General features: G+C 37.0%; 1 protein-coding gene across 4 annotated transcripts in view; it reads left to right on the forward strand.

The window, feature by feature from the left end:
• Positions 1–13,122, forward strand: part of USP47 (ubiquitin specific peptidase 47) — a 59,527-nt gene that overhangs the window by 7,681 nt on the left and 38,724 nt on the right. For 3 of the 4 annotated variants that reach the window (XM_065637112.1, XM_065637109.1, XM_065637110.1), the window contains exons 2-3: positions 9,315–9,374; positions 12,702–12,905. In XM_065637112.1, coding sequence (XP_065493184.1) covers positions 9,315–9,374; positions 12,702–12,905 — 264 coding nt within the window. The remainder of the gene's footprint in view (positions 1–9,314; positions 9,375–12,701; positions 12,906–13,122) is intronic. The other variant, XM_065637111.1, reaches the window with a different exon arrangement.

Raw genomic sequence — 13,122 nt, forward strand, 5'->3', positions numbered from 1 at the left:
TGAGTAGCTTAGAACTGGTTATCATGCTGCAGTTCAGGTTTATCTTCTCAATAATCACATGCGATGAAAGTCTTTTAAGTAGCATGAGGAAGCATGCATGAATCCATTGGATCGGTGAATGCTCTGATTTTGAAGCTGTGAGAAATATATGTGACATACTGTGAAAGTTTTCACTGTAAATAATGTCTAAAAACAGATGTACATAGCATTTTTTGAGAAATCTGGCAGAGTACTGCAGGAGCTAAAGAAATGGAAGGCAGGTGTGTTTACTGATTCGTACAGGTATTGTGTTGAGATCAGTAACAATGTTTGAAGGAAAATAAAAAAACCAGTAGGTATAACAACTTAAAGTAATACCTGGTTTTTGCAAATGAAATATTTTCATCAGTTAATATATGTAAAAATCATCTATGTCCTTTTTCATATATACATTTTCTTATCTGTACTTTCTATGGAGATGATGTGCCTCAGAGTTCCCTGTTCTCCTTGGAGTCCTTTGTGGTGGCAGCAGAGGTTATGCCAAGGCTTCATGGGTGCTTGTGTTCTTAGCTGTTATCCTTCATTCTGTGCAGTATTGCTAGAGAACTATACAAAGAATTCCTGCTGACCCGCCTCACTATTCAGTTTCTCTTTATCCTTCCCCAGCAGGAGATGGACAGTTAAAAACTAGAGTTATTGGAATTTAAAATTACCCCTGTATTAATGAGTTTTAATCTCTAAACTATACAAGAATTTCATTGTTTTAACATACCTGTCTGGCGATATTGTAGTGAAGTAAACCTTCATTTCAAAGTTGTCCAAAAAGAGAAAACTGTTCTTCTGTTATTATCTTTTGCTCGAACTCTAGTTTGTTTTTATGCCAACATTGCACTTGTAATTCAATCCAGCAGAAAGTCTTTTAGAATATTAGCAGCATAGGCAAATGTTTAAATGAAGTTCATGGTAGTTCCATACTTGAAGGGAGGGCAAGTGTGAAAGCACATCCAGTGCTTCTGTGACTCTCCATAGGAAACGAATGATGTGATTATACGTTAATATATAAAAGTGTAATATGTATTATATCTTGGGATGTTCTTGCATCCCCTTTTTTCCCAGCTTTTTGGTTTTTTAAGGAAAAACAAGGAATGTGCTGATTAGGAAGGTGGAAAGAAGATACAAACAAAAGGAAGCCATATAAAGATGAGGCTGTTGCAGATCTGAATATAAAGTTTGTATTGTAATGAATGTATAAAGGCTGGCAAATAGTTTCCAAAAAGAGCAAACATTTACATTTAATTCTCACAATTTTAGTCCGGTTACAAAAATGCCTGGAAATTAAACAATTCAGGGTCATAGGATAAAAAAGGTGAATTGGGTGAAATTATAACCTTTAAGAATAAGAGGTTGAAATATTCAGTGTCCAGTGGTTAAGAGCAAACTATTTAGATTTCAAAACTCAATCTGTTAACTACTGTGGATGTATTTTTTGTTACCCCTTAATTTCATAACAGGAAACTTTATTAGAGTTCTTGTGTGATCTGTAGGCATGACCAGGAAATATTTCTATTCTTTTGTTATTGACAGTTGCTACGTTCGATTTTTAAGGGAAGTAATTTATCTTGAATTACCTTAATTTACCATATTTAAAATACTGTTTGGAGATAAATGTAAGAAGACTGGTTCTTCAAGGCATTCTTAAGTAAGACATATTTAAAACCTTTCAACATACAGAACTTGAATGGAAAATAGCCTAAAACTGAAAAGTAAATGTTTTGTTCTTCAGTTCAGCTGTCCCCAGAAATGTGCCCCCCCACCATATGCTTCTCTGTAGTCTTTTGAATACCCTGGATACATGTACTTATCTCTGGCCCCATACCAACTTTTTCTGGTTGTCATTTATATTCTTTTACAAATGCCTTTTACAAATGACCAAGTAGTCCATGATAGTAGGAACAAACTCTCAAAGGTAAACGCTGGCCTCATAACATACTCTTTATTTCTGAGGCATAGTGTTATTTTTGGACATGTTTAGAGTTGGAAGTATTAGACTTTGAAGTGTGATATGTATTAGAAAAAGAATTTGCCCATATGCGTTTTACAGGAGTGACAGTTCACAGCTGTCATGCAACTCTGTTTCAGTGAGATGGCAAACACTTCTGTTAATTTTTTAAAAATTAAAATCTTGTAACTAGAGAAGCATTTCTGAGGAGATGGTCTTTGAAAACAACATGAGTCCATAATCTACATGAGGCAGAGAAGAGAGTAAAACACATACCCCTTTTTCCAAAAGGAACAAGGTGACCGAGGCCCTACTACAGAATTTTATTTTGTACCTATTCTCATTTCTGCATTGGGTCATCCACCACAGGAAGGCATTCTTAGGCTTCACTTAGCCAGGGCTGTTAGTCTTAGTATGGCCTTGGCTTTCTTCTGTAATGTCCAGCAGTTTTTCTGTACCTACAGCAAGCTGGAAAACAGCATCGCGTGAGGGCAAAAGCAATAGGAATGCTGCAGCAGTGACACTTTTTGCTCTTCTAGGCCATTCAGGATAGAAGAGGGCGAGTTATTCCTGTTGTCCTGTGAGCAGCACTGACATTTACAGAGGGTTGTACCTAAGGATGGAGGGTGTAGTTTCTGTCTTTCAGGATACCAAAGGAAGTGGCACTATGTCCAGGTGGTGTTGGTATTTAGTAATTTAAGTACTACTACATATAATACATGTGTTTAAAATACTACTAATGCTACTTCTCTGCTGGTACTGTTATATTGCTCAGTCCTTTTCCAGGAGAGTTCAGGATTCTGTTGAGAAGCTAGAGGGCTTACTCAGGTTAACACTAACTCACTGAAAAATCAACCAGAAATTATTAATTTTAAGAAGGATTAGCTATCTGAGCCTCCTCAACTTGTAGCTGCATGACCATTTGTACCAGCACAAGAAAGGGGACAGTGTGGGGGTGGAAATAAGCAGGTGGGAGCAAGACTGCTGCTTCTGGCAGTAGTTGCAGTTATTCAAGCTTTAAGTGCTTCTATAACTGTAGCATTGCTGTGTTTTAAGTTTTTAAGCTGCTGTGTATGTGTGAAATGTTATTACTGCACTGTAAACTCTTCTTGTTGAGTATCCAAAAAAGATGGGTATGTTCATATTAATATATAAGAGTATCATAATTTTTTCTTTAATTGCTGTGGCTTTCAATGAAGTATTTCATCCAGGCATCAATTTTGTTCTTTTAAAGTACATCACATTAGAGGAGAGCACAGCTAGAAGTAGAGGGCAACAGTATAACCAGGAATGTAATGCTGTGAATGTGTTGAAACAGTGAAGCAGTTTGCGTGCACTGAAATAGATGAGGGTTCACAAGGTTAACATCAGAGTTCAGGCTTTGTGTTGAGGGACGTAGGTGGGCTAACTTGCATGTGTGTTTTTCAGTCTCTCAGATTTTTACTATATTGGCAATTTTCAAAAATATTTTGTCAATTATTATTGACTCTCCTTTCTTTACACTGTTTTTAAAGTCTAACTATAATTGTGGGGATGGGCAAGTTGTCTGAAATCTTTGTGATCCAGAAGAGGTGGATGAGTACTAAAGTTAGTTAAGCAATGACAATAAAACTCTAAGAATAAAGCCACATTTCAGTTGTGCCAAATTAAAACAATAATGCTATCACTTTCAAGATTATATTTTAAAATCACCCTGTTGTGTGTTAGCCCTGGTAGGCAGCTAAGCTTGCTCGCTTCCCACCCTCAGTGGGACAGAGGAAGAGAAAGAGCAAGAAAACTTGAGGGTCAAGATAAAATTGTTTAATAAATGAAAAAGTGGAAGAACAGAGGAAAAAAATTAAACAAGGGATGCAAAGGCAATCATTTGCCTTTTCCTGTGGGTAGGCGATGGAACCTTTCTAAACCTCCTCTTTCCCTTTTGTTGCTGAGCATGGTGTTATATGGCATGGAATACCTCTTTGGTTAGTTCAGGTCACCTGCCTGGTCATGTCCCCTCCCAGCCTCTTGCGCAGCGCCCAATCTATTCACTGCAGGGGCAGAGTAAGAATCAGAGAAGGTCTTGACACTGTGCAAATACTGTTCAGCAAGAGCTAAACCATTATTGTGTTATCAGCATTTTTTCAGTCGCAAATCTAAAACGCAGTACCTTAGAGGAATCTATGAAAAAAATTACCATAGCCTGGCCTAGTACATACCCTTCTGGTAGTTTTCCTTCCTATTTTCCAGTCTTGTTCCTAGTCAAGAGGATAGACTGAAAAGGCTTCCCTAAGTCTTGTGAATCCTTCATATCCTATCCCAGAAAAAAAAAAAAGGGAGCTTGCAAAGGTTCAATTACTAGGAAAGTGGTCAGGATATATATTCTTGAAGGTGGATGGTATGTTAGGCTCTGCATGAAGTACTTTTTCCTCACTAGTAATGGGACAGAAAACCTCTCTTTAGTTTCACTGGCTTCAAAGCACAGTTTGTGGATTTTGCCTGAAGTCTCTCCAGGTAGAATGAAGAATTTGAAGTTGAGGATAACAGTATGTTATTCAGGTACTCATAAACCCGATACCACAAAATCAGTCAGTCAGATTCAAAATTAAATAATTGTATCTAAAGGTTGTGCACAATTATTTTGCCTTGGGAAATGTTCCAACACAAGGTATATCAAGTTAACAGCTCAAAATGATTCTGTTTATTGAGACCTCCTGAGATCAGTGTTTAAAGAAAGGATATTTAGTTTGCCAGAAGAGTACTATAAAATACTCCTTTGTAAAGTATGCTTTGATTCAGGCATTTGTAACAGAATTCTAAGTGCACTGTTTGCTCATGAACTCCAACTGGGCTGCAGTGGGGCATGGGTGTTGAGTGACAACTCACAATGCCCTGACAGAATTAGTCTAGTAAAATGTCTTTCAAAAAGAAGTTGCTGCTTTCCTCTAAAATAAAGCCTAACGTGAGTCCATTTTCTCTTTTCTTCGGTAGCTGACTACAGCAGTGCCCAAAACCATAGAGACCTGTTCAATGCTTTGCTTCATCACCCCTTGTTTACTCCCCAGGGCAGTGATGTGCTCACCTGGCTGTGCCAGGGAAGGTGGCCGCTGGAAAAAGAGCTTTGCTGGGCTGGGAAAAACATGGAGCAGGACTAGCCCAGCTGAGGGGGAGAAGGGAGTTGTGGGCTGTAAGGGCGCTCTGAATGTTCAAATAGTTCAAAATGCACAGAGTAGAGTTTTCAGAGTGGAGATGGTAACCCAGCTCACTCTGATTATTCTCCCCTTACTTGCTGTGTATTTGAAAGGTCCTTGGCTTTCGCATTTTGTGCGGAATGCAGTGCTGTCGGTGTGTATATCCAGTGTGGTGTTTAATGCGTTGGACCTCTTGGAATAGGTGAAGGAATTCCTGGAATATGGTTGTGGGTTCTCAAGGAGCTGCTTTGATAGCAATTTGTCATTGCTGAGAAAGAGAGTTGAAACAAACTTCCTTTGAACTGTAAATAATGTCTGAATGTTTCTATGCTATGACACTTCAGAAGTTAAAGGTACAAGTGCAGACTCCTTTTTTGTGACCGAAGCTACCGAATTTCACTTCACGCTTGTAATTGCTGGAAATGTGCACCAAATCAGTTACACAAACTTGGTATATACGCCCCAAAGTTTGACCAGCATTAATGTGCTAGGCAGTAGTCACTTGTGTGCATTTCATATGGTATTCTTAAGTTGCTGAAGCTACATGAAATTTGAGAATTACTGTTTTAGGCTTAATCATCCAAGTCATTTTGTGAATGTAAGCATGATGTCTGCCATTGCCACTTGCTACTGATGTCTGTCTTTCCTCTGGATTGCACTGATTTGTGAGAATTATTTGTAGAGTGTGGACATGTAGGAACTTCTCTACTGGTGATCGTTTTAGATCTCAGTAGGCCATTAACTTTACTTGGCAGTCAAACCTCACACATCTGTTATTTAAACTCTTGACCCAAAACTTGTGATTTTACTTACTGATTCATGCTGTCAATATTTTTGTCTGTTGGAAATATTGGAATTTGGAAACGTTGGTTAGAATCTATGTGAAGTTTGAGCTTAGCTTTAGGTTTCACTTTCAATCTCTGAAAATAATTTTATAAAAGAACCGCACCAGGAGTTAAAATCTTGGGAGAATCTTATGCCATTTGAAAAATAAAGTATGTTCATATTGTTTTGCCCTCATAAGGTTATTAAAATGCTTCTATAGAATTTTAATGAACTGAGTGATTCGAAGACGAAAAGTAGCAATCCACATCTAAATGCAGTGTTAAAACCACTACAGTCTTGCATTTGAATATTGTTTTGACAGATGTAGTAACACTAATTTTTTTGTTCCTCTATTTTCAACAAATACAGAACCTATATGGTCGAAGCTAATGTTTCAGTCTTGCAGATGGCACTAATAACAATGCTTCCTTTGTTAGTATATACAGAATTACAGCTTGAATTACTTCAGTGGTACAATATGCTTTATGCTCTGCAACTTAGAAATGCAGATATTTCATGGAAAAAAAAATTTTAGAAAGATATATGGGGAAAGTGCTTATGTAGAATGCTGCTCTAGAATGTCTACCCTTGTCAGACGTGCATGTTGATTGCATGTTTGTATTATAAAGAGTCTTTTGCAGTTCTGGTCTAATACATAGCCAGAAAACCACATGCAGGCTTGGGAATGTCATCTCCTTTCCAGAAAGAGTGTAAGAGATGGAGTGATGGGATGAAAGGGTCGGTGTTTCCATATTTTTAGAAGTTTAACATTTGAAATTACAATTTTAAATATTTATTAACCAAAATAATAGCTTGAGAAGTCTACTACAGTAAAATAATCATAGGATGGTTTCCTAAATTGTAGCCTTCAGTAGCAATCTGCATTTGCCTTTTTAGATGCTTATACAGTTGAGGGTCTGCAACTTATTTTACTAAGCTGCTGGTGGTGTGCATGCTGTGTCACAGGATGGCAAAGTAGGAACATCTAGCTTTGAGGATTTCTCACAAGTACAGAATAGATGTGCTTACTACCTGAGTACAGAATAGATGTGCTTACTGCCTGAGTACAGAATAGACATGCTTACTACCTGAGTGGTTGCTCTTCTCTGAGGAAAAGGCAGTAGGATATTTTTGGGTGCATCTGTGAATACCATGTGTATGTTAGTTTGAAACCCTTGATCTGTGTGGTTAATATGCTCATCTATTTTGTGAGGTGTAATGAATAATTGGTTTGGTGAACTCCAGTGTCATTTTTGTCAGGGTAAAATTTAGGCAACTTTATGTATAGTATGGTCGTTGTTCTCTTAATTGTACCTTAAAGCATAAATTTCTATGGTGAAAGGAGCTTCTCTGCAAAATGTAGAATTGAAGTAGTGGTTATTATACAGTATATTCATCAAATGGTAGAATGAATGCTTTAACTGAAAAGTAGGGAACACTGCAATTGAAAGACTGACACATCTGTGTGATTTTTGTCATTTGTCAGAGCAGCTGAAGGCTCTTAGTTACTTCTTAAATTCCTGAACATCATATAAACAGTATAATTTGTAAAAATCCTTTGTTTGTGTCATGTGGAATATTGAAAATCAACTTTTGCCACTCAGAATTTGTTTAGAGTAAAATAACTGTTGAAAAACTTCCAGCAGTCCTTCACTGAGAAATCGAGAGCTGAGAACCCAGCATAAGAGCATTCTTATACCAGAAGCAACCTGTGGATATATGTGTCCAGTTCAGGTGATACCTGGAGCCCATCATCCCCTTCCATTCTCCACTGCATGCACCAAGGAAAGTAGCACACTAGAAGATCACATGTGCCACAGACTCTCCTGTCTCTGGAGAGAAGGGATTCAGGCTAAAGTCAGGGCTCTTTGGCAACACCAATAGGGAGGAAGATTGGAAGACAAGTCTTCCACACAGGGCAGTATTCTTGATAGCTATCATAACATTATAAATCAGCAGTTTCAAAATTATGCTTCCAAGACTCTGTTAACCTTTACATCAGTTTAGCAAAGTGTATATAACTTTCAACTGAGACCAGGTAAAACTAGTAAGCAACAAAACATTTAAATTGTGGTGGTGTTTGTGTGTGTGTTTTGCTTTCTTTTCTTTGTTTTGTTTGGTATTTTTTTATGTGTGTGTTTTGGTTTGTGGGATTTTTTTTGTGGGTTTGGTTTTGTGGTGTGGGTAGTGTGGGGTTTTTTGGTGTTTGTTTTGTTTTGGGGTTTTGTTGTTGTTGTTGGTTGGGGTTTTTTTTGTTTTGGTTTTTTTTTTTTTCATTTCCAAAACCTCTGTTGAATCTGAAATTACAAAATGGTATGTAAAGAAAACAATTGCTAGATACAAGTACTAATCCTGGATTATGGAAACTTGAAAACTGGAACTTAAGTTTTCTCTATGCAAAGGAAGAAGTCTTGCCTTATGTATCATCCTGTTGAGAAATACAGTGGTCTAATTTGGGCTATTGTGGGGCAGATAGGGCATGTCAGTAAAGGTTATGTCAGAATTTTGTTTCGATAATCTTGACTGAAGGTGCAGTTGAAGAAATTTGGATGTTAATAGTATCTTCATTCTCACTTCCTGTTTTTCCTTTCTGGAAAAATACAAAGTGCAGTGCTTCAGATTCACAAACAAGTTAATTTAATGTTTGTCCATAGTCAGAAAACATTTTTGTACAGGTAATTTTATTGTTGTGGTTTTGATGGTACAACAGAGATACTAAGGCAGGTTTTCTGAAGACCGTTAGGAATAAGAAAAGTCATGAACTTCATCACTTTGCTACCTTCGGCGGCATACTTCAAAATGGGTTCATGTTAATAAAAACTTTCCTACAGGAAATAATTCAGGCATGAAGGGACAATTTCACATGAAACTGGATAGCTTCATAAGTTATAAAGGCAATAATAAACTGAATTACAGGGTTATATGCTAATCTTGTGCTTGAGCCATCTGAGGTAAAATGTTTACCTATATCTGGAGGCCTTTTTTAATGAAGGAATTCGTTAGTGTGAATTTATATCTTGAATTGTTGTTTCTTTTCTTATCCATTCGCTTCTTTTTTTACTTCATGAAATGTAGTCTGTTATGTATTACAAATTAACTAATATTTTATGTAACACTGCTCCTATGATCATGTAAATGTTAAAATAGCGTCCATTGAAGTTCATGTTAATAGAGAACTTTTTAACAATATCTGGAGGCTATTCCTTTTAAAGTTATTCTGTGAATGGTGGCTTGGGCCTCAGTAATCATATTTTACTTACACTATAAAACTGACTTTATGCAAAAAAGTCAATTTGCTATTTTAAAAGATTATGACTTGATAATTTTGTTTTTATATACTATAGGATATGTTTTGGAGTTGCAGACAAAGTATCTTTGCTGAAATGAAGAAGAAATTTTCACAGGTAGACAGATGAAATCAACTTTATAAAATGATAACCAAGATACATAGTAACAGCATGATACTGTAGCTTTGGTTTATTTCTTAACATGAGCATGAGCTATTGAATTTTTTTGTGCATGTTCTTGAATACAAAGTTTATGTACATATTAAATGCAGTCTTAACAGTAGAAGCTTTGAATTTAGTATGTGTTTAGATGCTTTTACACTGGTGTGTGTGCGTTTGAGCCTCTGTAGCCTTTCGTTAAAAACATAGAATTGTGTAGTTGTCAGAATATATCAGATTATGTAATGATTAAAATTAAGTTTTGTGTTTACTTTGTGGACTCAGTTTGATAACAGCTTGTCAAAATAGGTTTTAGAGGCCAGTATTGCCTTTTATGCTATTTTTATAGTAACCTTGCCACAAAAAAGATGTTTACATTGTTGCCTGATAGTTCAGATGATATAGGGAATGCTTGCCATGAATAGAATAGGACTGAGGTTATTTTTGCTTTATCTATTTACTATGAACAACATGAAGCAGTGGCAGCACGAATGATGGCTTAATACCCTTTGCTATACTAACCCTGAGTTAAACCAGTTCAGTCTGTCCGAATTACATCTGTGAATAAGGAAGAGAGGATTTATCTGACACAAAACATCCCAGCAACCCAACCAGCAAATCTTCTGTAATCTTCTATAATTTGTTTGCTTAATGTTATTTCCATACGTCAGATACTGCGTGTCTAATTATTTTCGGTAGCAACTCCCATGTAAGTCACAACTGATTTGCTATCAAGGGCAGTGGAGAAAGTGTGAGGAGGAGTTGAATTTATAGGTGTCTCCTGCAGAGAGGAGGGGAGCGAAGGTGTTGGTTATGTGCAGGCAGTAGAACAGCGAGGAATCGAGCCTCCAACAGAAAACTTCTGTTCCTGACATGCTCATATACAGTGTCAGGTCAAGTTGTATGATCAGTACAAAATTACTGTGGGAATCATTAAGTCTGAGTTAACTTATATTTTTCTAGATGAAGCTGTATAAATAGTAGCAAATGGCTCTTCACCTCTCTGCACTGTTCTGTAGAGGAGTGTGGGCTTGTGGGGGAATCTGGGTCAGAAATGTAGGTTGAGCTTATGAGTTTGTTGGGGTTTAGCTGCTGCTTGTCTTCTCCAGAAAAATCAAGAAAGCAGACCACTGAACAAGCTTCATCTTCTCTTTTGTAACCACATGATGAAAGAGACAAATTGTGTGCTTGTTGTTTAGAAGAGGAAAAAAAAAAAGGAAAAATGAAGCTCTGCTGGGAAATTTAAAGGCAAGAACCCAGGAGAAGTAATCATTGGTGAAATTTAATTTTAGTCTACTCAAGTACAGCCCTGTGTGTCTCTGTGGGGGCTGTGCATGAAAGTGAGGACATAATATGTCAAATGACTTTGACTTCTAAATTGTGTTTTCTTTATAATGTCTGGTTAATGTTTCAGGAATAGTTTGTCTGTCTTCTTGGGGAGTAGTTCATAAACCTAAAATTCTTCAGTAAAGTTTAAATGTATGGAGATGAAGTGTTGCAGATTTGCTGGAAATGGTGCCTTGCATGTTTTTGAGCATGCAGTTAATGAAGATTTCCACAAAGGATAGTAGATTTGAAAAACTTACAGAAATTGACCTTTAAAGCCTTAAGAAAAATCAGAGTCTAAAGCAAAGTAAGGTAATACAGATTGAGGGATGTGTAGTTTTATTTGCCTTTCTCTGCTAACTTTTTTCTGTTTATGATAGGAATAGACACTGCAGTCAGGTAACATTTCATTTTATAGTTACATGTAAGATTCAGCTGATCTTGAAATTTTGTAAAATGAAGGGACACAGCATCAACTAGAATGTTTCTGTTCCCTTTTAAAAGGTTTACTGATAGAAGAGCTCTCATAAGGGACTATTTCACTTTGGTCGTCTGTGTTGTGTAGAGGCTGGTTGTGTAGAAATGCCAGAGATGCTGAAGTTGTTTAGTTCTTTGTAGTTCTTTATTCTCTAAAAGATGGTCATGACATGACTGACAGTTTTAGTGTGAACATTGTTCTTGCTATTAGTGTTTTTATCCACTGAAAATTGTGGTAGCACTGCGTGTATCTTTTTGCCTTTTTAGGTGATGTGCCCTTTAGCCATGGACTGAGATTTGGGTGCTCTGACATGCATTGCTAATGCTTTTTTCTGTGTGTTGAAAAGGCTGAGTCCTTGGGTGCTAATTATTCCTTTTACTGACCCGATGCTTTCTTGTGTAACCTGTATTTAAATATTAGTTATTCCTTATTATTCTACAGCTTTGGCTAATTGGGAGAATTTATTGATAGTGCTTAGATCTTTGACTTCCTGGGTTTTCAGTGTTGGGAAAACACCATTTTCTTGGCTTTCCTGGGTCCATAAAATTTTATCACTATTCCGTTGCCACCTTCATTCAAGATAGTTACATTTTGGATATATTGAAGTTGCTGCTTAAAGTCTTCACTTTGTCTAGTAGCCATTTGGTAATGTTCATTTTCTTAACTCTGTTCCGGCAGAAGAATTTCTCCTGTGACTCTTGCAGCAGTGGATTTAGTAGAAGAAAGTTGGTGGCTTGATTATGAAACTTTTTGTCTACTGGTCAGCTTCCAAGATTATTTGGAAGCTTGCAGATCTTCTGGGTGGCGTTTCTAAAAGTCACAAAAGTTATACTTCTGCCTCAGCAGAATCATAGAATCATTTCAGTTGGAAGAGAGCCTCAGGATCATCAAGTCCAACCGTAACCTAACCTAACTCTAGCACTAAACCATGTCCCTAAGAACCTCATCTAAACACCTTTTAAACACCTCCAGGGATGGTGACTCCACCACTTCCCTGGGCAGCCTGTTCCAATGCCTGACAACCCTTTCCATGAAGAATTTTTTCCTAATATCCAATCTAAACCTCCCTGGCACAACTTGAGGCCATTTCCTCTTGTCCTATCACTTATGATCATGTCAAAGCAAAAAATGAGCTTGAAGTGATGATTTTAAAGTCCATTTCTGATTTGAAGTTGACTTCTGCATAGAATTCCAGCCAGTAAGCAGACAGAACTTGAGCCAGTGTATCTCTATATAGTGATCCACCCACACAAATTCCTTCTTGTTCTCTAAAAATTGAGCTTGTTTTTACATATGTTTTCCAAAACTGGAAGGTTCTTAACTTTCTTATGCCTGCTTTCAAAAATAACAGCTGTTTTTAGGATCCTTAGGTTGTAAAAGTATACTACATTTTATTGGGGAAGGCTTGGTTTGATTTTTTTCAATTAAACTCCAAAATGTTCTTAACTTTACTCATGAATTGTTGCCTACTGTCATTCCAGGTGGAAAGTGCTGCTGAGGAACCCAGGGTGCTGTGTATAATACAAGATACCACAAATTCCAAGGCAGCGAATGAGCGTGTTACCTTGAACCTGCCAGCTTCCACACCACTTAAAAGGCTGTTTGAAGATGTGGCTTCAAAAGTGGGCTACGCGAATGGAACTTTTGATTTGGTTTGGGGAAATGGAGATAATGTAACCGATACGGTATGGCAAAAGTGCTTTTTATTTCCTCTTGATAGCAAATATTTAAACATTTACATTGTAGAAAAGTGCTGTCTATATTGTGTAGTGCTCATTTAATTCCTTTAAAAATTTGTAGTAGGTGCACCAGAGCAGACTGATGCCACCATTTTGATTTGGCAGAATTTTATTTTGTATTATATCTACATTTTAATCTCAAGATGTGCTCTTAATTGATACA

This window comes from Caloenas nicobarica, chromosome 5 (genome assembly GCF_036013445.1).
Source record: "Caloenas nicobarica isolate bCalNic1 chromosome 5, bCalNic1.hap1, whole genome shotgun sequence".
NCBI lineage: Eukaryota > Metazoa > Chordata > Aves > Columbiformes > Columbidae > Caloenas > Caloenas nicobarica.